The 26,277-nt window shown below is 55.3% G+C and overlaps 10 protein-coding genes across 10 annotated transcripts; 4 read left to right on the top strand and 6 right to left on the bottom strand.

Moving 5' to 3' along the window:
- Positions 1 to 623: 623 nt before the first annotated feature.
- On the bottom strand, positions 624 to 1,238 carry B0T26DRAFT_747780 (uncharacterized protein; the record flags this gene model as incomplete). Its single annotated transcript, XM_060444881.1, has 3 exons — positions 624 to 1,046; positions 1,107 to 1,166; positions 1,221 to 1,238. The coding sequence occupies 3 exons, from the start codon at positions 1,236 to 1,238 to the stop codon at positions 624 to 626; spliced, it is 501 nt and encodes a 166-aa protein (XP_060300312.1).
- An 811-nt stretch (positions 1,239 to 2,049) lies between these two features.
- On the top strand, positions 2,050 to 4,406 carry B0T26DRAFT_765421 (uncharacterized protein). The gene is made up of 2 exons (XM_060446461.1): positions 2,050 to 2,777; positions 2,842 to 4,406. Exons 1-2 carry the CDS (start codon positions 2,494 to 2,496, stop codon positions 4,136 to 4,138), a joined length of 1,581 nt encoding a protein of 526 aa, XP_060300311.1. The 5' UTR covers positions 2,050 to 2,493; the 3' UTR covers positions 4,139 to 4,406.
- A 672-nt stretch (positions 4,407 to 5,078) lies between these two features.
- On the top strand, positions 5,079 to 5,600 carry B0T26DRAFT_137163 (uncharacterized protein). The gene has a single exon (XM_060433382.1). It carries the CDS (start codon positions 5,170 to 5,172, stop codon positions 5,455 to 5,457), a length of 288 nt encoding a protein of 95 aa, XP_060300310.1. The 5' UTR covers positions 5,079 to 5,169; the 3' UTR covers positions 5,458 to 5,600.
- Positions 5,601 to 6,301: 701 nt separating this feature from the next.
- B0T26DRAFT_672118 (uncharacterized protein) lies at positions 6,302 to 9,228 on the bottom strand (the record flags this gene model as incomplete). The annotated part of the gene is made up of 2 exons (XM_060439412.1): positions 6,302 to 6,342; positions 6,396 to 9,228. The coding sequence occupies 2 exons, from the start codon at positions 9,226 to 9,228 to the stop codon at positions 6,302 to 6,304; spliced, it is 2,874 nt and encodes a 957-aa protein (XP_060300309.1).
- A 450-nt stretch (positions 9,229 to 9,678) lies between these two features.
- On the bottom strand, positions 9,679 to 11,175 carry B0T26DRAFT_694646 (Alpha/Beta hydrolase protein). Its single transcript, XM_060441248.1, has one exon. The coding sequence runs from the start codon at positions 10,983 to 10,985 to the stop codon at positions 10,083 to 10,085; it is 903 nt and encodes a 300-aa protein (XP_060300308.1). The 5' UTR covers positions 10,986 to 11,175; the 3' UTR covers positions 9,679 to 10,082.
- A 516-nt stretch (positions 11,176 to 11,691) lies between these two features.
- On the bottom strand, positions 11,692 to 12,815 carry B0T26DRAFT_694643 (uncharacterized protein). Its single transcript, XM_060441247.1, has one exon. The coding sequence runs from the start codon at positions 12,318 to 12,320 to the stop codon at positions 11,859 to 11,861; it is 462 nt and encodes a 153-aa protein (XP_060300307.1). The 5' UTR covers positions 12,321 to 12,815; the 3' UTR covers positions 11,692 to 11,858.
- Positions 12,816 to 14,425: 1,610 nt separating this feature from the next.
- On the bottom strand, positions 14,426 to 15,690 carry B0T26DRAFT_137105 (uncharacterized protein). The gene has a single exon (XM_060433381.1). It carries the CDS (start codon positions 15,449 to 15,451, stop codon positions 14,531 to 14,533), a length of 921 nt encoding a protein of 306 aa, XP_060300306.1. The 5' UTR covers positions 15,452 to 15,690; the 3' UTR covers positions 14,426 to 14,530.
- On the bottom strand, positions 15,382 to 16,812 carry B0T26DRAFT_137102 (uncharacterized protein). Its single transcript, XM_060433380.1, has 2 exons — positions 16,390 to 16,812; positions 15,382 to 16,315 (listed from the first exon to the last, which is right to left on the bottom strand). Exons 1-2 carry the CDS (start codon positions 16,668 to 16,670, stop codon positions 15,448 to 15,450), a joined length of 1,149 nt encoding a protein of 382 aa, XP_060300305.1. The 5' UTR covers positions 16,671 to 16,812; the 3' UTR covers positions 15,382 to 15,447.
- Positions 16,813 to 17,108: 296 nt separating this feature from the next.
- Positions 17,109 to 20,553, top strand: B0T26DRAFT_747775 (uncharacterized protein; the record flags this gene model as incomplete). Its single annotated transcript, XM_060444880.1, has 2 exons — positions 17,109 to 19,242; positions 19,343 to 20,553. The coding sequence occupies 2 exons, from the start codon at positions 17,109 to 17,111 to the stop codon at positions 20,551 to 20,553; spliced, it is 3,345 nt and encodes a 1,114-aa protein (XP_060300304.1).
- A 551-nt stretch (positions 20,554 to 21,104) lies between these two features.
- On the top strand, positions 21,105 to 23,888 carry B0T26DRAFT_809863 (uncharacterized protein; the record flags this gene model as incomplete). The annotated part of the gene is made up of 3 exons (XM_060447259.1): positions 21,105 to 21,261; positions 21,753 to 21,820; positions 22,952 to 23,888. The coding sequence occupies exons 1-3, from the start codon at positions 21,148 to 21,150 to the stop codon at positions 23,886 to 23,888; spliced, it is 1,119 nt and encodes a 372-aa protein (XP_060300303.1). The 5' UTR covers positions 21,105 to 21,147.
- Between the last annotated feature and the right edge of the window lie 2,389 nt (positions 23,889 to 26,277).

Genomic DNA, 26,277 nt, shown 5'->3' with positions numbered 1-26,277 from the left:
CAATGTTTTACGCACGTGTTGGCCCTGAGCTACCACTGCTCCAGGGTGAGCCATAGTGAGCCATCAGGCCTGCACAGCCGCGCGGCTCAGAGTTACCCTCTGCCAAAAGTGGAAACACCTTCCGAGAACGGCCCAAATTCGGGGCACATATTGGGTGTCACGGGCACGCCTGCCGGATTCAAACTCAACCCTTTCCATTCCTTTTACTCGTCAATCATGATGGTGGAGTGGCCTCAAAGGGCGGATCATATGAATCCCTCTCAGCACCGTCTGGCCAGCCAGAGGAACAGCACAGCCAATAGGCTAGATGTCTTTGATTGTGAAGAAATGGAAGACGTAAACGTCAATCGCCATAGTCTTCTCACCGCAAGCAGGAACGGGACACCTCTAGTTAAGAGCGGCAGGCAGATATCCTGAACTCTCAGGAATCACATTAATCTTGGAATTCATTGCTAGGCATTCAGGGGCTGAGGGAAATAATGGAAGTTCATGCAGACATTTAAGATATAACTACTTTATTATTAAGCTGTAAGCAAAATTTTAAGGATGGTAAGGTAGAGTAGATAGCTAATAGTATTTGCAATCTCTCAAGCGCGATACAATGCCTTTGACATGGGACTTCCTCACAGATGAGGGGCTGCTGATTGAAACTTCGCGGTCGGTGCTGGCGACACTTTTCGAATATCCTCCAAAATCATGCCAATGGTCTTGCGGTCATTTGCGTCAGCCATGCTGAGCTTTTCCGCGGCGTGTACCCTTACTAGCTTTCCGTTCTCCAGCTTATAGAAGGCGCAAAAGTTGCCGAGCGCGGTGACGCCAAACAGCGGTTGTCCACGAGACCACCACTTTGCCAAATACTTGACGGCCCCGTCCAGCTGCGCAAACGCCTTATCCCATTCTTCCTTGCCTGAACCGGCGCTCTTAAACTCAGCCGCGAGGAACGGGAGACCGAAGGCGTTAAAGTTCTCGGGCCAGGTCGACAGGGACTGCGACAGAACGAGGTCGCTGCGCCCACTCTCCTCGTTCTCATTGAACCACGGTAATTCCTTGAGTGGATGTCTTGTCAGTTAATATGATGCGGTTTGGCGCGGGGAGGATTGGCTTACCGGGCCGAACAACCAGCTATCCTTGCTGTTAGGAGGGAAGAAGTTGGCGAAGACGTCGACCTAGAGCATCGAGGTGAAGACCTCGTAGCCCTGACCTAGCTTGAGATACTGAACAAGACGATCGCTGGCCATGTCGTAGACGAGAGATAGACGTGATAGTAGGAGCAGCGTTTGTGTTGTGCTGTTGTGGCACGGCGGGCTGCCGCACCATAAGATTAAGTAGACGTTTCGAATCTTGGCGAGGGCTTTTGTACCTGTCACGAGCTTGCACGGCAGCACCAACAATACTTCATCAATGAAACTGGGCCCTTTGGATTGCTTTAAGCCATCCACCAAGCCGAATGAGAGCGAGCTGAACCCCTAGGCCTGTTAGTATTGCTAAGCTGATGCATATGTGGGTGCACCTCTCAATCTCTAGTGGCTATTCCCGTCTCCGGCACAACTGTGCCGTTTCTCGCTAGATAGCAATAGCTGATGCATCATGCAGCTATCTTCGAAGGGCACTAGTGGTTGCCGAACGATGGCTGAACGCACTGGGCAGAGGATCGTCCACATTCAGCTGGCCACATTCCATGGTAAGCGCCCAAGAACATCTAAATGAACTGATGTGGCTGATGAGGTTACATTCGGGTTTAGTTGGCGGGGTTCCATTGCTCCCGTGCATCATGAGGCTGGCTGAAAGCCAATCGTGGACAGGCACCCAGCTGTCAGCCGGAAAAGGACCGGAAAGGGATCAATAGTTAATTCAACAGTTATCCCCATTAGGTTCGGGACGGCTACCCACTCAAAAAATCCACGGACGAGTTTCCAGTATTGAGTCTGTGGCTTGCAAGATAGGGGCTGAGAGGGCACATCTTAGTGCATTCCCGTTCCCTAACCGGCCTTGGGGTTGCATACCGCATTGTATCAGCTGACCTATCTGTGGCGTAGTCGCAATATAGGATGTGTCAATGCAACCTCTTCCTTCGTCGTTGACAATGTGCTCCAGGCATTAGCCTCCTTTAGGCTTTGGAGCGTGAGATTGGGGATGAAAAGAGCCATTCATGACGATAGTCGCTCCGAATCCCAAGCTAAATTCAGTAAGACGGCGATGTCCGTCCGTGTGCGCCCGCCATGGTCAATGATGGAGGCCAAGACCGTAGCGTCACTCTAATCTTGACTGTGTGGTCTAGGAGCGTGTACAGGAGGTGCGCAAGGGCAGATCGTGGACAGAAGTCACCCATGACTCTTCGAGATGTAATTATAAAACAGACGGCACGTTCTGCGTCTCAACTTGAAGGAGTCCAGTAGCACCAGGTCGAAACATGAGTGTCTCAGAACACCTTTTTTCTCGATTTTACCTGCATTGCCACGGGTCCGGTACGCGCACGCGCGTTGTGTCTTCATCATGGGTCAGGCACTGGCGTCAATGATCAAGTCCATCGATGGAGGCGACCAGTCGGCGCAGGAGACCAGGGAAGCCTTGGATTCTCTGTTCGAGCTGGGGAAAAGCCGAAATGACGCTGCCTGGGCACAGGCTACCTCCAACGCCATCTCAGTATATGCGAACATCAACCAAGTCTTGCTGCGGCGGCAGTCTATTGTTGCCAGCGCATCCACCAACACCGATGGTATTGTGCAGGGCATTAATAAGGCAGTGGGCAAGCTCATGTCGGGGCAAGTGCTGGATGGGTAAGTCATCATGCGTGCTTATGCCTTCCTTTTGAGGGAACCTATGTTAATTGATCCGTTGCAGCGTGACCGACATCCTTAGCAGTGCCTTGAATGTAGTACTAGGATCGTCATCTGGCCAAGTCTCTCAAAATTACACCTACGCCCTCATCGCGACAGAGCTCGGCGCCCTGCTCAGGATCGACATCGACGTGTACTCCTTTGAGCTCCGTTCCCAGGGTCTCCAGTCCAAAGCGAAGAATATGACAGCCATCACGAGCCTCGTCTCTTCCGTCGACATTACCAAGTTACAGCTAAACGACCTTCGCGCCATCGTCTCTATGACGTTTGGAAATTCGCCCCTGGAGCGACAGCAGCAGATCTACAGCGTCATCCTAGCTGCGTACAAGGAGGCCGTCAAGCCGGGAGTGGCAGAGGCGGGCGGTGTGCTCCCATCAGATGCACAGGAGAGAGTCAAGGCGCTCTTCGTACCGAGCCAGTACGAGGCTTCCATGAAGCAGCGCGGCGTTCCTCTCGTTGCAGCGCCCAGCCAGCCAGCCCGAGAAACTCCCAAAATAGGCCGTCTCGATCTGAAGGACGCCCTGCAGAAGCACCGAAGCTCGGCCGTCGTAGGTAAACTCGCGGTGTTGAAGATGGAGGATGGAGGAGATTCTCCGAAAGACCCTGCCACACCCGCCACAGATCCAACACAGTGGACTGATCTAATACTCTGGGTCAGCGTAATCAAGCAGGTGGATGTTGACTGGATCAGCCGATTCTCCAGCGCGGTGGCTGGCTTCAACGAGCCCGACGTGTTCGAGTTCGTTGAGATCGTGGGTGGCAAGTCGGGCTCTGCCATCAGCTTTCGGTGCAGGGCCAACAGCGTAGCCGGCCTGTTTGACCTCTCGCTCCGGTACTGCTACGAAACCGTCCTGCCAACCGTCAACACCTACAGGGGCCTGGTCGAGGCATACATCGCGAACGTGGCGCTGCAGTACACGCACCCGTCAGAGAGTGGCAGTGGTTTAGTGACGGTCATCAGCTTCAAGCGGAACCAGATCCATAACAACTCTTCTAATGACATCACGTTTGTGGCGGCCAAGACTGGCAGAGAGCTGGGCACAATCAAGAAAGGCGAGAAGGCCACGTTGACGGGCGATACGCACCACATCGTGGCACCGAGCCATCAGAAAGGTGGAGAGGCACCGGAAACAGATCAATGGGTTACGTATCAGACATTCGAGAGGTCGGATATCATTATTGAAGCGACGATGGCTGTGACGGACCTCGAGGGCGGAGGGTACCGGCTGACTGGGTACACGACGCATGATAGGATCTTCAACATTGACTACAGCGAGGAGTGGCAGGGGGTGGACGCGTAGGAGCTGGCTGGGTGGACCAGCTAGTCTTTGTCAAGGCGTCCATGCCGATTTAATAGCTCATAATTCATATACGACAGATGTTAACAGTAGTATTTTAAAGACTGCACCCGGTGGCCTGGATGAGGCATTCCCGGCGGTCGCCATACAATTCGAGAGCAAGTCGAAGATTTTCCTTCATTGCCTTGAACGGCCAGTGCAAGTATCAGTTTTTCCCCTCGGTAATTCGGTATTTTTGCTAGCCTGCTTAAACAACTCGACCTCATCAGGCGGCCATTGTAGTTGTTTGCAAGAGGAGGCTAGCCGCCGAGGAGCACCAACTCGCCTTGCAGAGAGCCTGATGGGTGCGTGGCGCAGCACTGCCACGTTATCGACTCCCAGGCCACTCTGTACCCTCAAGAAGGCAGCGGTGCTCGACATGTCTGGGCAAGCCTCTTTCCTCCAATCTCACGGCAACCACTGCAGAAGGCTATCGTTCAGATTGCAGGCCGCATCATTGACGTCTACAAGTACTACATTCGGACCGCCCGCGATGCCCCATCCGATTTCGGGACAATTCTTGTCGAGACATCAACCCTCAAGACTCTCTTCGAGAACCTCGAATTCTTGACAGAACACCAAGATGGCATCTCAGCAGCGGCCAGTAAGCTCGCAGATGATGGCAGATCTATCAAGAGCCGTCTGCAATCTATTGGCGAGCTCGAGAAGCTCCTCTCCTCTCCAGCCATCGCCCGCGGGCAGGTACAGAGAAAAAGGGAGAAGGCAAAGCTTGTGGTTGCCTCGATCGCATGGCCGTTGAAAGAAGCCAGAGCCAAGAAGCTGCTTGACGAAATAGGACAGTGCAAAGAGACTATTAATTTAGTCTTAACCGCCGAAATTACGTAAATGTACCCGAACTCCACTGTCACGATGAGACGTACGACCGAATTTTTCTCGGCATTGACGAAGACGACCGGCTTTTCGTATCTCATGTCCTCTAGTGGATCTGCTTCGACATTAAAGCACGGGACGATCTGGTTTACGATTCTGAACCCATGATCTATCCAGTAGTCCTTGACGCTGTTTATCTCAGCATCAGCAAGGAAAACCAATCCCACAAATATGTCTACGACGAGGATGCTCTACGCGAGCTCTGCCGCTGCCTCGTTACGGTCACAACGTTCCTGTACCCCGAGGACAGCGAAGACGAATCCTCACGCAGCATAGCCACGGTTTCTTTTGCCCATTGCACAGTGCTCGCGTATCTTGAGTCACAAAGAATTAAAATGGGTCCAATTGCAATGTGTCCAATTGCAATGTTTGCGCTCGCAAAGACATTTTAGACGACAATTTGGCACGCGTAGTGTTCAAAGAAGCCCTGCGTCAGGGCCCGAGAACCCTATCCGAAAACTCTCGACATTTGTATAGAATAAGGCCAATCGAGGACATGAACTCTTGGTGCAAGTCAGCAGCAATTTGGATATTGGAGAACCCGGCATGGACGGAAGCGATACTTTGCGACCACGGCTTATGTGAGCCCGTGTTCGGACTCCTTCGGCCCACTAGACCCGGTTACCCAAATTAATTTTGCGAGGCTATGGCACCACCTATTGTTAATGAAACACGGGCCCATGCGCTAAGGGAGCCAATGCACGACAACTACGAGAAGTCGGCGAAGTCGGCGAAGTCGGCGATTTTATTAAATCTTTTGTAGCATCGCAATGACCGCGGTCCGTTATTCTGCTTCGCGGAAGCTTTAATACGACGCGACCCAGATCGAGATATTTTTCTCAATCAAATAAGCGTATCCAGAAAACCCACCCATGAAGTTCGGAACGTCGCGTTTGAGTCTGCAGCTGCCTGGTGGAAGTCCTGACAATCGCGACATCCTCGCCGTGCTAATTAATAGCTTTCACCCCCCTCGGCGAAAATATCCAAGGTAAACCGCAAGGAACTAAAGCCTTTTAAATCTTGAAAGTCCCCCGCTAAATCCCCCGCTATTGAATATTCAAGACTTAGACTATGGTAACTAACTAACTGAAAATTTGAGCAGTATTGTTTGTTTCCTATATAACTCAAACTTGTGATACACAAAATGAAACAAGGATCCCCATTTAAATCTGCCCCATATAGTCGTAATCAACGAAAAATATACCAAGCCAGACAACAAACTAAGACAAAAACAAATCACGGGCCAACATAATTCTTTGGGTGCGTCGCTGATAGTGCTGCATCGTTTGTCAGCCACAATCCATCTCAGGGGGGCAACTTTGAAACTTACCGTCTGGACAGGTCGACTCGCAGTCCCTCCACCTCTTGGAGCAGCGGTAGCAAAAGGCCGTCTGGCACTTGGCACACACCATGTGGAGGCAGCCGATGGTGCGCTCGATCAGGTGGCCGCAGCCGGGGCACGTCTTCCAGCCCTTGTCGAGCCCCAGCTTCTTGACGGCCTCGGTCTCGGTGTCCTCCTTGCAGAAGGCGCCCGGGTGATCAGGGCGATTGCAGTGGCGGCAGGTCCTGGCGGCGCACCGCTGGCAAGTGGCAATGTCGCCGATGACGAAGCGCGGCGACACAAAGGCAGCACACTTTGCCGCGCTGCAGTACGTCGGGTTCGGCGTCGTCAGCTCGAGCACCATGTCTTCGTACTGCGTCTTCTCGCCCACCGGCAGCGAGAGGCAGTCGCCCACGGCCAGTCGCTGCTCGGCGCCACAGCACTGGAAAGGCGTCTTGGACGCCAGCGCCGCCCGGAACCCTGCCGCTAAGCACGCGTCGCAGAAGCCATGGCCGCACGACGGCGGCCGCACCAGATCCTCGGGCAGCAGCTCGTCGCCGCACACCACGCATCCCTCCATGTTCGCCGCCTTCCACTCCGAAAACAACCCTTCATCATTCCGGTCCTCAAGGTCGAACTGCTCCTGCAACCGCCGCGCTGCTGCCAGGCTCGCTTCCTCGCCCTCCTCTTGCAACCGCCGCGCCGCCGTCAGGCTCGCTTCCTCGCCCTCCTCCGCCTCCGCGGCTCGGAGCGCGTGGCACAGATCTATCGACAGTTGCTGCTGCTCGTGGTCCTGCAGGGCTCGGCTCACGCCCGCTGACGACGCCTCCTCGACATCGTCCCAGAACATCCAGCTCTCGCTGCCGACACCGCTGGCTTTGGTGCTCTTACTAGCACCGACACCACCAGCCGCCGTCATATCGTCACTGTCGCGATGGCCCGGTCCCGAAGACACGGCCGCATTGAACGACACGATCGCGTCGTCCATCTGCTGTGTCAGGCGGTACGCGAGCTCAAAGTCGTTGTCATCGGCCGTACCATGCGCGATGCTGTAGGCCAACAGCCGGTCACGCTGCATCTGCACGTCACGGAACTCGGCACGCGCCAGCGCCAGCGCCAGCGCCATGTCTGCCTCGACCGTATCGCTTGCTTGCGTGTCGTGGGGCATACTCTGTGAATATAAGGGCGGGGTGTCATATGGCGGTGGTGTATCTGCGGTTAGGGTCTCGGCTGCTGGTGTCTCTGCTGCAGCTGTCTCTGATTTGGTTGTCTTTGGCGGTGGTGGTGGCGATGAGTCTACAGCTGCCGTCTCTTTTGCAGTTGTTGCCTCTTCTGTTCGCTCTTCTGCAGGTGAGACGGATGAGAGAGAGGGTGACAGAGAGGGAATCGACGGTGCGAGTAGCGGTTTGTTCGAGGTCAGCTCTTCGCCCGCGAAGATGATAGAGTGCTTATAGGTTGCCGCTGCCGCTGGCTCGGTGCTCTCCAGGAGAGAAGAAAAGGGATTGCTGCGTGCTGCGAAGCTGGCCACTGGGCTAGGAGAGCTGGAGCTGGCTGGAATTGGGGGCGAAGCGGGCACATGTGCCGCATCTTGCCGAGACCTCTGAGGACTCAACGCCAGGATGGGCATCGAAGCGCGAGGAGGGGGCGCGAAGACATCGTCTTTTGTTTCCAGCGTGAGGCATAGCGGCGACTGGTATAGCGGAGCGTCTTTAAGTTCATGTTGGAGACCGTCAACGTCATGAGACGTTCCTCTGCCGCTGCTGAGCCAAGTCAGGAGACCAGACTGCCGGGCCGGCGTTGTGCTGGTCGTCTTTGTCGACGAGGTCGCGGCCGACCACCGCCGAAGCCGAGGGGTACTGGTGGTACTAGTGGTGTCGACCACTGACCACGTGCTGCTGCCGTTGCTGGATACAGGCGTCGAGGCGTCGCTCTCAGACTTGACCCTGACGCAAGCATTGTCTAGTACTGATGCCGAGGACGTGGAAGGAAGCAGTACAGGAACTACAGGCTCGGCAGGAGCTGTTTGGGCAGCTGGCCGGTTTCCTCCCCAGCGACCCGTTGTCATCAAGCTCCCGAGTCCTGTGGCGCCTTTGATTCCAGACACCATAGATGCGATGCGCTGTCCGTATCTGGTCTTCCTGCTGGAGAGTTGGTCGTCTGGGTCTTTGTTCCACGCTGTTGCCGAGCTTGGGGCCAGAGTCAAAGAGGCGAATATGTTTTCCGGCTGTATGGCTGCGATAAATGGCCGCAAGGGAGCTGGTTCGGCCAGCTTAGGGATCCACGGAACAACCCTTCGTCTGTCGGCTTCCGGAAGCGCCTTCGGCTGTAACGGGAAGTCAATGTTGAGAGTCGAAGACGCCACTGGCGTGGTAGACACGTCTTTCCACGGTTGTGGGGCGGTCCTGGACCTGGTGCGTGCAGATGCAACAGAAGGCGCAGTCCTCGGGAGCGGCGCCGGTGGTCTGGTTGATGGGCCTGGTTCGTATCCCGTCTCAACAACAATGGGTAGATTGGTGAAGGGGTTGATGTCGGATTCGTCGTCGTGAAGGTACCCACTGCTGTGGCCTGGGTAGAGCGAGCGCTGTCGAGAACTCCGAAGGCCGGTCGCTGTCCCCATGCGATGGACAATGTCGTCGCCAGGTGTTGCATCGGCGATGCTGCTAGTGAGCTCCCGGCATAGCACCATGTCGCGCTCCAGCTCGGCCAATAGGTCTACATCGTCGTCGGCGGCCTTCCCCTTACCTTTGCCCTCGTCCTTGCTGAGACGTGCTGACTGCTGAACGAGCAGATCGGCGTATGCGGACAAGGCTGCAACCATGACCGTCTTCTTCTCGTCTTCCATGGCTTGCACTGGGTTGTTGTGATGGAATTCCACAAGCAAATGTTAGAGTTGGACGGATGCTTAAAGGCATCAGCAGCGGGATGCGAGGCCGACAAGTTTTGAGATGATGTAAGGTTGTTGGGCGGAGTTGAAGGTGCCCGGGCAGAGGTTGGACGCTAGGTACCTTAAGGTAGCCAGCCAGCCAGCCAGCCATCAAGCAAGCCACCGTGGCTGGCCCAAACATGTCAATCATAGACAAGCCAATCGCCCCTCGGCACGTGTCGATACGCTGGCCGTAGGCCTCATCTTGACATGGAAAATTATGTTTCAGGCTTGTTTGGTTGGCTGTTCAATTTGCTAGAAAATTTTAACTTTGTCCTTTTATTCTGAGACCTACTTATTTATTTTAGGTTGCCATCTTGGGCCGGTTGCGGGCCACAGTATTTAATTGATTTATTAGCTGAAACAGGATTGAAATAGGGCTTTGGCATTCTATACCGGACCTATGGTATTGGTATTCTGCTGAGACTCTCCATCATTCCCTCTATCCATCTTCTGCATTCGAGTACCTACTACGCTAGTTCATGTGTCTATTTCCGATACTGCGCATGTACACATGTACACGTCTATACTGTTGAATCAATATCATCCGAGCAAGCCACTCCAAGAAAGCTGCATCCCTTCCGTCCAATGCAATAATGCATAACCAATCCGATCTCCCACTCCTGCTCCAGATTGCCGTACCACCAAGATGCGTTAAACCGGCCATAACCTCTGCTTTAATACTTTATACGAATAACATGAGTGAATTTCAATGACGTAAAACGCTAAAGAGTCTTGCTAATTACCTTTAAGCTCCCGAGCGGGATGCACCCTCATCCGCGCATAGCCTCGAGCTCAAAACACGCCTTCTTGATCATATCCGTGACAGCGTCCAGATTCTCATCCGTCGAGAATATGTTGTAGTGGTGGCCCGGGATATCGTGCACCTGCTTGATCAGGTCGCGGTGGTGCTGGTCCCAGCCGAGCTGGCGGTCGTTGCGACACACGTCGACACGGGCAACGCCGCCGGGCTCGGCGACGGGGACTCTTTCCTGGGCGCGGAGCAGGATCGTAGGTGGCGGAGGGGGAGGCAGGGAGCCCGCAGTCGTCGAAGGCGTTGTTGGCGAGGTGCCATTGTGCCCATTGCCCGCGCCGTTCTGGCCGCCGTCGTCCCGCCACGTGGGCAGCTTCCAGGCACCCAGCATTCTGTACGCCTCGGAAAAGCAGCGCATGACGGCGTCGCGAGTCTCCTGCCGCGTATTCTCGTTCCACTCCACAACGTGCAGCACGACTCGGACGTCGCCGGCAGACAGGAGGCTGAGCGGGCAAACCGAGTCGATCATGATGATGCCGAGCAGGTCGAGCGCGCCGCGTCTTCCCGCCTCGGCCAAGACGAGACGCGACACCTCGAGTGACAGCAGGCCGCCGAGCGACCAGCCGCCGATGATGACCTTGCTTCCGGGCGGGATGACCGTCTTTATCAGCTTGAGGTAGTAGCTGGCCATCTCGTGAATGCCGCCCTCCCAGCGCTCGTCGGTGCCATAATGCGGGTTGGCAATGCCGTATACTGGCCGGTACAGGTCGCCAAGACAGTAGTAGCCAAATGTAGTGCCGCCGCCGTCATGGATGAGGACCAGTGGCGTGGGAGAGTCGGTGGACGTAATGCCGACTGTTTCGAGGCCTGCGCGTGGGTCTGCTATGGGACCCTGGATAAGACTCGGGTTCTCCTTAAACATGATGAGGGCGGGCTCAAGGCTAGCTCAAGGCTGTACTGATTGAGAGTCAGAAAATACGTTCCATGATATCTGAAGAAAAGAAAGACACGGGTGTGCAGGACGCCCAACGCGTTGCTGTGGGCGGCAGTGGCATAAAATAAAAAAGCCAGCAGCCGCGATTGTCTTACCAACTCGCTCAGCACTAGAGACATTCACTAATAGGCTTGTCGTTGGAGCGCAAATGGTGAGGGCGTGGCGACGGGTCAGTAGGTGTGTGAAGACGTATCGTCGTATCGACTCCCTTCAAACTCGGATGAAGGTAAGGTGAAGTTTTGTGGGGTGGGCAAAATGAGCCAAAAGTGAAGACTAAACAGGTTTCTAAATTAATTATCGAGCTAGCAGGTTTCCCGCGCGTACGTGACCCTTTGCCGTAATGTAGCACTGGGCGGTCGGTTCAAAGTTGATATTCCCGTCGGTTGGTGTGGATGGACTTTGGCCGTAATCGAGGATTGCGAGGTAGTGCAGTGCTGTGACGTTGTCTGCTCGGGGCGACCCAATTCTGACAGTGCCCCGATTACGGCGCCAACTCTAAGTTAGCACGTGACAAGGGAGGAGGATGTCAGATTCCCGTAGGAACTACTGTAGCTGGCTTAACCAAAATTTATGGTGATAAATGGATGGACAAAAAATAGAAGGAGGATATATTTGAAGCTCATTCATGAATTCTGCAGTATTGAGACAGAGAGTATCCAATCTCATTAATCTTGGCTGTACCATACTAATGAGCGAGACTGGGTTGAAGTTCAATATAGGGTTAGGGTTGCAGACGGTTTAAACGTGGCTGTTTGATAACAGACAAACTAGTCCCCCCAAGCCTGAGAAGAGACAGTGAAATTAAAGAGAAACCCAGTGCATAGGAAGGCAAGAGATATCCGACGGCAAGCAAAAGAGAAAAATATCCGTGCCAAGAACTCCAAAAGACTGTCCAACTTTGATAAATGGCCAATGTGCGCGACGTAGCCATCCGGACGAACGAGAACATAGCCCGGCTCCGTGAAGCCGAACTGTGAATAAACATGCCGGCGAACAAAAGAAGGTGGTGTGGTGTGGTGTTCCGCCGCATAAAAGCTTGAGGTGCGTTTTCTTGAGATCTGCTCCAGACTTCTCCAGTACGATGCCGTCCGGCAGGCCGTCACCGCCCCGGATGGGGCCCTTGAAGCCCGCTACGGTGCCAACAACTGGGCTACAGCGGTACCTAATACCGAATCCGGACAGAAATCTGAATACCATACCCCTGCGGCGTGTGCTTGAGAGAAACCATGGCAGAATCCACCCAAGGACGAAATTGCGCAGCATTATGAACCAAGTACTGTCCGTCGTTATGGAGCTGAAAATCGAATCAGTACCACGTAAGAGTCGTTTGCCGATGGGGTGTCATTCGGCATTGTAACTGTCGAGGAGGACTCCGGCATCGGCAGTTTTACCCTGCAGGGCCAGCGCTCCCCTTCTTCTTGTTGCTATATTGTGACCACCTTGATTAGGTGTACCTGTCTTCTCTTACAGTAGTGAAATATCTGCTAAGTCAGGTGACCAGCTTTTAGACCAACCCCCTTTTAGACCACGCACTAAAATCGCCACCCCACCACATCATAAAATTCAATTGCTCACAGCTTCGTCAATTAGATAGCTACATTAATGCAGCTTGCAGTGTCAGATTCCTCTTCTTCTGAAATTTCAGAATCTATAAGATTCTCCCCAGCAGCTAATCTTTGTGCGCGGCGGATCTCCTCAATACCAGCAAAGGCCTTATTGGGGTCGATTTCCACCCTCCTTCTCTTCCGGCCTCTCGCACGTTCGAGGTCTTCCTAGGCCGCTTGCAATTGTTGTTGAATGGTAGCCAATTGGAAGGCCATGTTATCGAATTCTTTGTAGGCTTTCCGCATAAAAAGTCGTTCGCTGGTAGTACGTTTAGTACCACGTAGAAAACGCTCCCCCTGAGCCAAGAAATCCTTGGCCTTTTTAGGGGTAAACCACAAAGGCCGGCCCTCCGAATTCTTGCCCAGAATGGGGTTATTGAACGACTCAAGGCCTGCAGAAGGTGTGGGGGCTACCGTACTAATGCAGCCATTGGAATTCTTAATAACGAGGCTGTTGCTTAGGGGCTTCCTTAGGGAGACTGGCCACAACCCTGAGGCCTTCCAACCAGCCTTGATATTTGACTCCGTCATTCCGTAGATTCTGGCACGCCTATAGCATTCTAAAAAGGCTCGTTTTGCAGCTACAGAGTCGCTGGTTAGGCCAGAAAGCAAGTCATTCAGCTGTGCCCTGTACTTAGCCTTCAGCGGGCCGAAAACGGCTACATCCACGGGCTGGAGAACGTGAGAGGTGTGGGCTGGCAGAAATAATAACTGTACGTTGTTGGTAAAAGCCAGCCACATAAATTCCTCAGTGGTATGACTGCCGTGGCCATCCAAAATAAGGAGGCGTTTCTCCTTGGGGTTGGCCGGCCGAGTGGCCGGAAGAAAGACTTCGCGGAGCCATTCGACAACAGTGTCATCGTCAGTCCACCCGTTTTTGGTTGGTTTGAAGGCCCAACCTTCGAATGGGGTCAAATCGCGTGGGTACCACTATTGCTAGAGGCTCCCACCCTTGAAAATAACCAGTGGGTTCAAAGACCGGCCGTCGGCCGAAACACACTCTAGAATGGTCGTCCAAATTCGGTCTCCAGACTTCCTCTTTTGTAAAAGCTTTCTAGATTTGGAGCCTACAACCAGACCGTTATCTCCAATGCCATTAGCTATGCCAGTTTCGTCCATATTGTACCTGTTCTCCGGCAGGATAGCCTTAACCCCTAGAAACTCCAGGGAGTCAAACCAGGGCCGAATAATGGCCTCGCAGGCTCGGTCAGCACGGTTTGCGTGGATTCTCGGTGGCCTCTTGGTAGAAATGGAAGGATTTCGGTTCAAAAAGCGGCGGCACCAGTACTTTCCCAGGTGGGTTGGGGGGTTGCCAATGACCCCCTGGAAGAGAACCCATTCTGCGAGACGTTCTTCCAGTGCCGGAGAAAGCTTCTGATTGATTATTTGGGAGTAGGTGGCTGGATTGCTGCCTTTGGATCGATAATATAAAGTGTTGTGGGGGATGCTGTGGTTTTTGGCCGCATCGCGGAGTTTGCCAGTTTTAGCATACTCTGCAAGGGCGTTCTGCAAATCGAACTCGGTATATGGCTTCATTTGAAAATTCTCAAGCTATTGAAAAGAAAAGGAAACGGATTCGAATCAAATTCGTGAGTTGTGGGCGATTGAAATAGAAGAGTTGGGTGGCAAGGGTTAGTCATCCTTCTAGAACCTTGTGGTCTAAAAGGGGGTTGGTCTAAAAGCTGGTCACCTGACTTATAGAGATGCCTTTCCAAGCGTAGTTACGGCGTACCGCTATCTAGCTATAGTTGTGGGATACCGCCGGGAAATGAGAGTCAGTCAGAAGCTGGGTCACGCCTATCAATCTTACCGATAATAGCAAAATCCGTCAACTCGGAGAGGATGACGTAACCTGATTTCTTCGCCCAATTAGATTCTTAATCCCATCGGCAACCCACTGTCCGTTACCAAGACTCTGTGATGCGGCTGGACCTCCTTATCGCCGCGCAACCACCTACTGCGCGCGGGACTCGTTATCAGCACCTTGAACCGCACACCCGCCTCGGCCCCGTTGACCAAGTCCTCGAGCATGCCCATGACTGCCCAGTATTCGCTGCTCCACTCATCCATCTCGAGCCGGCCGACGTCGTCGACGATGCATATGACGTTGTAGTGACAGGGTATCTGGCGGACGACGAGTTTGAACATGAGGCAGAGCTCCGCAACCGGGATGCAGGTGTGGTTGCGGCCCTCAAGCGCGGCCAGGTCCAGGTCGTCGAGACAGGCCTTGGGCCAGGCTCGGAGGAGCTGGGCGATGAGGCTGCGCATCAGGCCCCGCGGGCCCCGGAGGGCGTCCTTGACGGCAACGTGCTGCCCGCAGAAGAAGGACAGCGTGACGGTCGTGTGGGGTGCCTCGTTGAACTTGTGCACCAGCTGCGCGCAAAAGTACGAAATGGGCGACGTCTTGCCGTAGATGCGCTCCAGGCGGGCCTCGACGTAGACAAGGTCGGGTACGTCGGCACTCATCCACCGCTGGAAGCTGGTGTCGAGGAAAATGGCCGCCCCGGCGGACGTGGACTTGGCGTCGAACTCCTGCCCCTGCTGCCGGACGAAGCTGACGTCCTGCGCCGCGTGCCCGCGCTGCACGTCGAGTACCCACTGCAGCTGCACGAGCTTGGTGTCGGGCGTGGTCAGCGACCCCAGAACCGAGGCTGAAGCCGAAGAGCTCACTCGCCTAGGATTGGTACTTGTAGCTGCATGCTCTTCCCGTTTCTCCTCCCCCTCCTCCTCGCTTCGCTTATAGTAGTTGAACACTACCCCAACTACCGTTAGCGTATAGAGAGACGTCATGTGTGCCGAATTGTTAGGTACTCACTTTCCACCGCGTCCGACAGCATCTTGGCCATGCCGTCCTGGCTGGCGAGCGCGTAGTAGACCATGTCGACAATGTTTTGCTGCAGCGCGTCCATGCCCTGGAACTGCTCGTGGAGGCCGATGACGCCCTGGTGGATATCCTCGACGTGCTCCTTTGTGATCTTGGCCGCCTCGTTCGTGAACTGGTCGCTGAGCGCCCTCGCACGCATGTCCACTCGCCTCGTGTCGTTCCGGATGGAGTCTAGCAGCCGCCCTGCTTGCGAGGACCGGAGCGGGGCGGCGAGCTTGGCCAACTTCTCCGGGACGAGAATTTTGATGAGATGGGGGATTGCATCGAACAGGGTGATGCGCAGCTGGTCTAGGGCGTCGCAGAGCCTGGCATCGGCCGGCCCAATCTCCGAGGCGTTTCCAGCGATGGCGATGGTATAGGTTACGTCTTCAAAGGCGTTGACAATGTCTCCTCTGATTTTCTCCCGACCTTTGGCTAGCTGCGCAGATTCTCCGTCAGATGAAGATCGATCCGGCCAAGACGACGCGGGGCTCATTGGGCAGTCTCTTACGTGCAGGACGAGAGCCAGCCCGCCGTGGAGGAAGCTCAACTCGTCCGGGATCGCTTGCAGGACGGGCTCAAACAAGTTTGACATGTTGGTCAAGACCATTCTCCCCTTTACCCACAACGTCTTATCGCGTTCCATTCGCTTGGCGACGGCGTCATCGGCGTCCTGCAGCTTCTTAAGCACGTCAGACCACTCGCAGTTCCTGACGTCGAAATTGATCTCGGGCTCGCGGCTCAATTGATCTAGGTCGCGACTATACTTGTTCAAGGCCGTCATGAAATCTCTGAACAGGATAAAGGAGGTAAGCTTCGCGATTGCGATATCCATCGCCCGAAGCTCGACTGATTTTTATCTTACTGTCTCCTGTCCCCCGGCTGTTGAAGGCTCGCTCGCGACGAAGCCCTTGGGTGTGGCGGCTTCACAACAAACGCGTCGTGCATCTCCTCCATCTCTTCTTTCCTGTCGTGGAAGTACTTGTTGACGATGCTGCTTGGCTCCGCATCCAGGGGTGACATCCTGTTTGTCCGGCCTAAATATGTCGGCGAGGCTCGGGAGATGCTGAGTACGTACCTTAGGCAGGCTAAGGGGACGGAAGGTGGATGACGGATTGAGCGCGAAAAACGGCCCTCCTTGTTCATCCTCAAGGCTCACGGTCTCACCCATCCCTCCTTGGAAAGGCCTGGGGTAAGGCTTTCATATCGGTTCCCCCTCCCACACGTTGATATGCAGTCAGGCCGAGCCAGTTGGCGGGGTAGCCCGGCTCTGGTGTCTGCCTTGTTTGGCGTCCAAAAATCCGAGAGGGTGTTGGCGTCATTGAGCACATTGGCTGAAAATAGAGAGAAAATCCCATGTCTGGGGCGCGGTTCGCCTAGCTCGCCTGGTCTGCATGATTTGCCTCGTTTGCATGGGCTTGCCTGGTTCGCATGGGTTCGTCTGGTTCGCCTTGTTTGTCTGGACTCGCTCCCAAGAGGTCAACTTGTGCATCTGATTCTGACGTGTCTAGCATCAGGCTAGACCCGTCGTCCAGAGCCCTCGCTCGCGTCGTTTCCGGAACGTCGGAACCAGCATCCTCAAAGATGGAATCGAGTCTCACTACCGAAACGGCCAAGTTCGGAATTGACGAAGCGGCGGTGGGTGCCAGCACCGGTGATCCGGAGCCCGTGAAGCAGCTCAAAATTATCCCCAAGGTTCGGAAATGCGGCGTTGTGCACTTCAAGAACCGTTTCGGCGCCTACGACAGCCTGTATGCCGTCGACGTGCTGGAGTCGGAGTCGACTGAGATTGGCCGGCAGATGCAAGCCGAGCTCAGGTTCCGACAAAACACGACGCGGAGGCGCACTGCAAAGGAAAAGGTCAAGGCCGCCAACGCGAAGCTGGCAGCAGCAAAAGCGTCACCGGCAGAAGCAGGAGCACTAGCAGGAGCACCGGCAGCACCGCAGAGTTCGGGAAATATGCTGGTGCTGCGGATCCGGGTCCAGTCCCCGGCCATTCTCCGCATCATGTCCCAGATCATGACAGGCGGCGAGGCCGACTGGGCCGCAAAGCCACACACCTTCATGCGGCCCTTTGACGCCCTGATCTTCTACCACGCGAGAGTCTGTGAACGGCTGGCCACGCTCCAGGAGCGATGGGGTTCTCCCGAGCATCTTGACGCTGTCGGGACGCCATCCAGCATGGCCGTGTCCGAACAAGACAGCTCTGGCGGAAGGATTGCCGTGGACGACTGCCCTGCAGCACTCGCCGAGCTGCGCGCCTACGTCAAGTTCATGAGCGAGGAGGTGATACCGCTCTACACCAAGTTCGACAAGCTCCAGGCCGTGGACGGAGAGGCATCGACCAAGGTGCGCTTCCACGACCTTTGGTATCTCTTCCGCGTCGGCGAGCTCGTCTTCCGGCCCGTGGGGACGGGTGCCAGCAAGGAGTTCAATAATACCGCGCTAGGCAACCGGACGTGGCGGTGCTATGGGACGCGGCTGGCCTGGCCCAAATACCGCGTCATAGCAGACGAGCACCGCAGCCTCATCGACGACGACTACGATGACAGTGAGCAAGCGTCGTTTGGCGTGCACTGCTACTACATCGACTACACGGGCGACGAGTTCTGCGTCGTGATCGAGACGTTTGATATCGCCCCCTTCCGGGGCGAGAAGCTTGTCAAGTCGCTGCGCGTGTTCCCCTACCGCTTCGCTACCGACTACGAGAAGCAGTACCGCGCGACCATCGACAACGGCCACCGCTTCCTCGAGAGCACCAAGACGAAGCACGCGTCGTACAACGGGTGGACCACGGCCTTGACGCCCCGGGGCGAGCCGACGACCGACGTCGAGGGCAACAGCCAGCATCGTCCCGAATTTATCGCCAGCGAGGTCATTGTAGACTTTGGCGAGGCCTTGCAGGCGTGCCCGGCGTGGAGGCCCGAAGCCACCCTCGTGCGGTCCGAAGAGGCCGACCCGCAGGAGGCCGAGGACGACTTCACCATCTGCTGGTGGTCCGACGCCGGCAGGACACGTCTCGTGCGCGAGACGAACGAGGTTATTATCCTGCGCTTGGGTGTGGCCATTTTTGAGCGCAACAACAACCTGTCGGCCGAGAATGCGTCGGCCGACAGGTTTCTGATCAGGGTCCGCGAAAACGACAGGAATGGCAAAGTCACCACCGAGGCCCATCTCAACACGGACGATGCCGACCCCCGCGCGTGCGACCTCCCGTTGCTCCCCTCGCGCATCTTTGCCTACGTGCTGCGCGACCGCAAATTCGCGCAGCTGACGGTTCAGCAGCTGAAACCGGTCACGAAATCGAACGATGCCTTCGACTACCTCAAGATCAACCCGCGCCATAGAGACCTCATCCAGTCCCTGGTCGAGGAGCACTTTGAGAAAAAGGCGAGCGACCGGCAGGACGGCGTCGACATTGGCAACATCGACGTCATAAAGGGCAAGGGCAAGGGGCTGTTTATCCTGCTGTACGGCGAGCCGGGGGTCGGCAAGACGGCCACGGCTGAGGCCATCGCCGCTGCGAACGGCAAACCCCTGTTCCCCATCACCTGCGGCGACCTCGGCCTGACACCGGCGACAGTTGAAAAGGCCCTCTTGAGGATATTCCGTCTTGCTGATACGTGGAATTGTGTGCTGTTGCTGGATGAGGTCGACACTTTCTTCTCGCAGAGGGCCCAGGGGGATGAGACTCTGGCCAAGAATGCCTTGGTTTCGGGTGAGTTTGCCGGTCTGCATCAGTTGACAACACTGGCACACAGACTCACAAATACCTGATAACTAACGCTATTTTCTTTTTATTTTTTTTTCCTTCCTAGTCTTTCTACGGGTCCTCGAGTACTACGACGGCCTACTCTTCCTCACCACCAACCGGCCGGGGGCGCTCGACGAGGCCTTCAAGTCGCGCATCCACCTCAAGCTGCACTACCCGCGACTGGGACAGAAGCAGACCATGGAGATCTGGGACATGAACATGACGCGGCTCCAGAAGATCGAGAAGGAGCGGTGCCGCAAGAACCCGGCCGCCCGTCCTTTGCAAATCACCAGGAAGAGTATACTGCGCTTCGCGGAGGAAGTGTTCCGCAAGCAGAAGCGGCAAAACCCGAGCTCGGCGGTGGTGCTGTGGAACGGGCGCCAGATCCGCAACGCCTTCCAGGTGGCGTCGTCGCTGGCGCATTACGAGGCGCGGCGCGACGAGACGCCGCCCAAGTTGACGGTCGCCCATTTCCGCACGATCCACGCCGTCACCGAGGACTTTGACCAGTTCATACACAACACCAAGGGCAAGAACGACAGCATGCTGGCGTTTGAACGTGGCGAGAGGGACGACGACTTTGTCGCGCGGAAACGCCGGTACGAGGAAGAAGACGATCACTACCACGATGACGACGACGACGACGACGACGACGGCGACGACGACGACGACGACGACAACGACAACAACAACGACAACAAAAACGACAACAAAAACGACAACGACAGCAACGACGATGATGACGACGATGGCGAGGACGATGATGACCACTCAGAAGCCCCTGACAACAAGAAACGCAAATTATACGGTGAAGGGCGGCACAGTCCCCCTCGGCCCGACCTGCGGCTCACCACCATCGGCACCGAGGCACGCCGGTCGCTGAGCCCCAACATTGCAGCGGCGACGGAAGCAGCAGCTCGGGGACGGTCGAGGGCCAGCAGCGGCATCTTTGGCTCCGCCGGTCTGAGTCAAGTGGCAGGCAGCACTAGCGCGCGGCAGCAGCGGCGACCACCTCCCGCGTCGCCTCGGCAGCGGCCGCAGCAGCAGCGGACGACCCAGTGGCGCGGCGCGCCGTCCATCGAGGTGATTCCGAGCCGTGACGGCGCCGGCGCCAGCGACGCGTACCTCTCGCTGGGCTACGCCAGGAACAACGCCGACGGCTGGGGGAGAAGCAGTCAACACGGTGGGCGGCATAGGCCCGACTCAAGTGGGCAGAGCAGGAGGCCCAAGAGGTCTAAGCGCGATTCGGATGACGACGACGAAGCGTATGAGTGATGGGTTAAGCAAAAGCTGATTCGGTGTGATAAGATAATTACTGGCACTGTGATTTTCCTATGTGTTATTAGTATGCATCCTGGAAGTTCCTAGTGATAAGTATCAGGGTATCTCTTTTAGTATTTCGTGAACAATGTATCCTTTCCCTTGTTTCCGTCCATAACCTCATTTCGGAGCTAAGAACACACCATCTTGTCGCCAACACCATTTTAGTCGCGCGCAGAGTTAGACAATTGCCCGGGTCGTTTGCCTCTCGCGATAGTTTGCCTCTCACGATAGTTTGCCTCTCGCGATAGTTTGCCTCTCGCGATAGTTATCGAATATTTGGCACCCATGTGCAATCAATCGCAACGAGGTCGAGTCCAGGCCTGTTTCCGATTATCTTTCGGTGAATTCATTGCACTTGGCATCGTCTTCAGCTCGCCACATTCCCACGTAGTGCTGCGCTACGATGCTCTCTAACCCGGCCTTCTGGTGTAGGAATTACCGATCAGGGCCATGCGGCTCAATCAGGGCCATGCGGCTACAGAGCTGTGATTGGTCAAACCTGTAAAACAGTGGGGAGTCATAGTCAGCGCACGGGCCACACGCGCCATGCACGTGGCCGCGGGGCATCAAAACCACCCGCTTCCTGTCCCCGTAATTCGTGTTCCTTCTATGCAGATATATAGCAGAATACAACCACCACAACCCCCATCCTTTCGCACGGTTACTATAGTGACTAGTGCGAATGTGTAGGAATTACCGATCAACCAGGAGCTGTGATTGGCCCAGCAGGTGGAATAGTGGGGCGATTACGTCAGCACACGGGCCACACACCCCTAACACGTGATTTGCCACGTGTTGGCGGGCACTGGAAATCAGCCCCTCCATGTCCCCGTAGTTCGCGATCCTTGACAGTAGAGTAATGAGAGAACAGTACAATCAACACACAACACCCTACCTTTTGTTATAGTTACTGCAGTGACTACCGTACGAATGACCTTGTCATTCCAACATCTGTCCTGGTCGTGTTATTTCTATACGGAGGTGGAAAAAGAGAAGCAAATTGAAATTTCTTAATATAAGAAATAAAGAAAAAGCGAGGTTAAGAATAAAATGCTGGATTTCGTTCAAAGCCGTTAAAGGCCTGGCCACGGACCGAGGCCGCTAGGGGCTCCCCTCGTGCTCCACTGATTGAGCCCCACCCAGGTGCATAGCGTCACGAACCAGTGAACCCCAACCCGCCCGCCCGCCAGATGAAATGGGTGCACATCCCGCTTCTAGAGTACACTACACGTATAGAGTATTAATGGAGATCGTGACAGGAATGTTTGCTCTGCCGGTGCAGTGTGGCCACTCTCGTGCCTGCCCCCGCTCTCACATGCAGTGGATGGCGTGGTGGACTCGATGAGTGGTGACTGACTATGAGTCTTCGGGCTGGCGCATGGTTCGCTCCTGCCATGCCCGGCCTCTGTGACTCAACCCTCGAAGTGGGGCTGGCGGTGGGTCTCTGGGCCCCACACCAAAATTTGCATTCGTGCACGGACCAACTACACCCTCTATATATACGTGTGCCGTCTCCCACCTTCTGGTCTTCTTTTTCTTTTCTTCTTTAGCTCTCTTTGCCTTTTGGCTTAGATCAAGTGTAGTATCTGTTCTTTTCAGTTTAATCTCTGAAACTACTCTACGGAGTAGAATCTTGATTATCCTAATTTTTGTCTCTCGGTTGACCTCCCGCTGGGCTTGCCTATGGAGGTCTTCCACTGTGTCCCTGGTATTACACTGCCTCCAGGCGATGCGAACCCTTTTTTTTCATTGCAGTCTCGGGCTCTGGCTTGGGATGCGAAGAAGAAAATCTGCTGCATTTCGCTTCATTTTGCTCTCGACACTTATTTTTGAGAATCTCGCAGCGTAGTAATTTGCAAATTGAACGCGGGCTGTACGCAGCAGTCGCGACCCGTGAACTCGGTTTTGTGGACGACGGCGCGTCCTCGACTGTACCCGACGCGAAACCTGAGATGTTTGACGCGTTCATTTTCTGGTTGTGGAAGTATGAGACTTGGATTTGTATCTGTTGGCCAAAATTTCCCAAAATTCTTCTTTTTTTTTTTTTTCCGCGTCAACGCGCGCACCTTCAACCCTCACTCACATCTTCTTCTGCGCTGCTAAATCGCCGACGACAGCTTCAACTTCGACCGTGATAGGCATATAACCAATTGCGAATCTGGTCAATAATCACCACCACCATTGCGACCACCACACCACCCTTGCCGGATATGCCGGGCCTCGCCAATTCCCGCCACGCACCTTGGCGGCAATCGTATCACCAAAGCTCACGGTCTCGTGATTTCCCCCCGCCTCCGCTCCAACCACCCCCGCTGACCATCACTCCTGCCCCGACGGGCGGCGGCCGCAGCATCGGCGTCGTCGTCGGCGGCAGCGGCAGCGGCAGCGGCAGCAGCGGGCAACAGACCTCGTCGCTTGCCTCCTCCCCGTCCCCGGCAACGCACGAGCTCGTGCGGTACACCAAGATCGTCCGGCGGCTGCAGTGGAAACTGCCGTTCCTCGCTACAGGCTACTACCAGGCCGTAGCGCGGGGCGGTGCTAAGGACCCCGCCGCGCAGCAGGCCCAGGCCGCAGTCGTGCAGGCGGCAGAGGCCGAGCTGATGTTCAAGCTCGATTTCTTCGAGTACTACATGTTGATAGAACGCGCCCTAGTGCATTTGCTGGGCGTGTTCGGCATCACAATCTCGCGGGGCGGCATCTCGGTACCGCCGCGGGCGCCCTCAAAAGGGCTGTCTTCGAGCGTCTGGGGCGGAAATGGCAGGAACTCGAGGAGCACAGACGACAGAATGGACAACAACAGGGCAAGTCACGCGCCAAACAGTGGTGGATACCCCGGCAGCGCTAGCAATAACCATAGCGGACAAGGCAGTCCCGGCCCGTGGGGCCACCGGTACCACGCCAACGTCCTCGAGGCGCTGGACGACAAGGAGAACCCGCTGCACGAGGTTCTCGGCACGGGCGAGGTACGACGCCAGCTCGGGCGAGCCAAGGACCTGCGGAACCGGTGGAAGACGGCGGGAGACGATGTGGACACCATGAAGGTGTCGGTGCCGCTCGAGGTGTACGACCTGGACCGGATGCTGACGACCGTGTTTGAGGGCTTTGACGCGGCGTTTGTGATCGCCGAGCGCTTCGTGGGCGGCGACAGCGAAGGCGACGAGGGCGACGATAGCATGGACATCGTGAGCGATGGAGGCGGCGACGGCGGTGGCGGCGTCGACTGGACGGCGACAGACGAGGAGCAGTGGGAGTTCATGGTTGATGCCATGGACTGGGAAGCAGTCTGAACTCTCTGGAAAGAACTAACTAGCCACCTATAGCGTTCTTGTTCATCCTTTTTTACAAGCAGCGTAGATAGGTAGGTGTATGGCCTAAATGTGTATAGGTACGTTTGTATGTATATAAAAGACGGCATCTGGAGTTTTTTAACCATCCTGGCCGAGCTCTTTGAGAGGTAAGAGACGCTGTAATTCACCATGCGGATCTGACTTGTTATATACCCAGCTGTTTGATGTATTTGATCAATGCAATTTTTGCAAAAGGAGCATCTCGACCTCTCTAGAGAACATGCCTTGAGACAGGGTTCCTCTTCATCCACCTGCGCTACCGTACTCGCCATCTTTTCACGGTAGCCAGTTACTAGAATCACCTCGTGAATCAAGTGGCGACAGCCATAGTTCATCTGGAGCCCCCTATTAATCTTGAGGACACAGCAAGATAACTACGACCATCGGAACGCAACGTCGGCTTCCATATCCGTACCTCCGGGCGGGAGTTCAATTTGAAAGCTCCTACAAAAGCAACAACTATACGAGCCAAACCAAAACCCAAACCAACCGACACCTCCTATCCTACCCTCCGAAGCGTGCCCAAACGGACCGGACGGGGGAAAACACGCAACCCTTCCCCAGCCAGGCCAAAAATCCTTAATCCGTGGGCATGTCGACAAGAAGCGAAAATAAAGCTGAAAGCTCGATGCAATATTCACAAGAGCGCGCTCGCTGTCCGCCCTATTATTCTAAATGCGCCAAGTAAAGCCCCCTCAAACTTCCCTCGCCCCCCTGCGCAACAACATTAACAATGGCATTCGTGGTATCATTAACTTCCCTCTCGTGACTCCCAGTGCAAAACATCCGCCATCCAAGGAGATTGTGTCGCTCATGACTCGCTTGTGCGGTCTTTCAGCTTCTTGGTTGACTTGGCGGCCCCGATGTGGGTGTTGTGCACCTAAAATCTTGTCAGTCTCGTGATATCAACAGCGGGTTGACTCCTGAAGTACTCACCTTCGTAGCAAACCGCAAACTCGTAATCGTCTCCTTCAGATGCGCCTCTAGGGGGCTGACCATGACAAACATGAGCGTCTTGGAGTTCCCGCCGAGAGAGTACTGGAGGAGGTGGGTCAACTTCGAGTTGCGGTAGGGTATGTGCGCCGAGCCGCGGCCCAGGGCTTCAATCACATCGCCGAGACAGGCCAAGCTCTTGTTGATGCTTTGGGTTTCCTTCATACGGTCGCCCTCAGCTCCAGAATGCTTGAGTCGTTCGGATCCCGCGAGATCGACCAGATTCAGTGTGCCCTCGCAGCGCTCGTCGGTCGCCGAGTTCTCGCCCACCAACTTGAGGATGAAGACAGAGTGCGAACGCGACGACCTCTCGTTGGCCTTGGTTGCCGCTACGCTGCGATTGTTCTGGGCCTGTCGAAGCATCGTCTCTACCTTGTCAGGCGAGTCCAACGCGACCGACTTGCAATTAAGCACGGCCGTCTGCTTGCGAGAATCGTCGTGCCGAATCTCCAGCCGCTTTTTGGAGTCCGTTGAAGGCGTGAGAAGGTCGTGCAGCTCCTCGTTATATACTTCCACAAAGCTGCCCTCCATTGTGTACGACCAGGACTTCTCCTTCAACTTGGTTATTGTCTCGTAGATCATGTGGGTGGCTCTGGGAATCATGCCGTCGGTAGAGGACATCGTATACGTCTTTCCAGAGCCGGTTTGGCCATAGCAGAAGATGCAGACATTGTAGCCATCGAGGGCGCTCTGTACGAGCTGCGAGATCTCGCCAAACACCTCCTCGTTGTGTACCACCGGCGAGAACACGCGGTCAAACTCGAAGGGTATAACCTTGCGGGTATTGTTGCCCAGACTACTCTTCTCCTCGGGCCCCGTGATGTCGATTTGGGTTGATGTCTTGAGGTCGGGGAACATGACCTTGGCTTCCTCTCCTTCTGTCGGGTCGAGAACTGGGCGAACGCGGCACATGACGCGAATATTTCCCTTCAGCTCCTGGTATTTGTTAAAGAGCATCCGGCGTTCGGTCTCTTCCTTGATCAACTTCTGACGTGCCTCCTCGGCCGCCCGCAACGCCTCTTGAAGACGAGCCTCCATGCTCGCGAAGGAGTCGGATTGCTGCTTGCTGTCTGATTCAAGGAAGTCGATCTGTGCCCGAAGAGCGCGATTTCGGTCCTCCAACGTCATGCTCGTGGTGGACATCTCAGCCGCTTGGAGTTGGAGGTTTGTCTTAACAGTCTGCTCCCGGTCAAGATCTGACCTCAGAGCTTCCATCTGCGAGCGCAAGTCCTGAATTTCGCGATCCTTGTCCAACATTGCGAGCCTCGCATCTTGCTGTTCCATTCCAAGCTTTGTTCGCAATTCCAGAAGATCCCTGGACCTTTGGCTCCGCTCG

This window comes from Lasiosphaeria miniovina, assembly GCF_030549165.1.
Source record: "Lasiosphaeria miniovina strain SMH2392-1A chromosome Unknown B0T26scaffold_2, whole genome shotgun sequence".
Taxonomy (NCBI): domain Eukaryota; kingdom Fungi; phylum Ascomycota; class Sordariomycetes; order Sordariales; family Lasiosphaeriaceae; genus Lasiosphaeria; species Lasiosphaeria miniovina.
The sequence above is the reverse complement of the archived record's forward strand: the minus strand, read 5'-3'. Positions and strand labels throughout refer to the sequence as shown.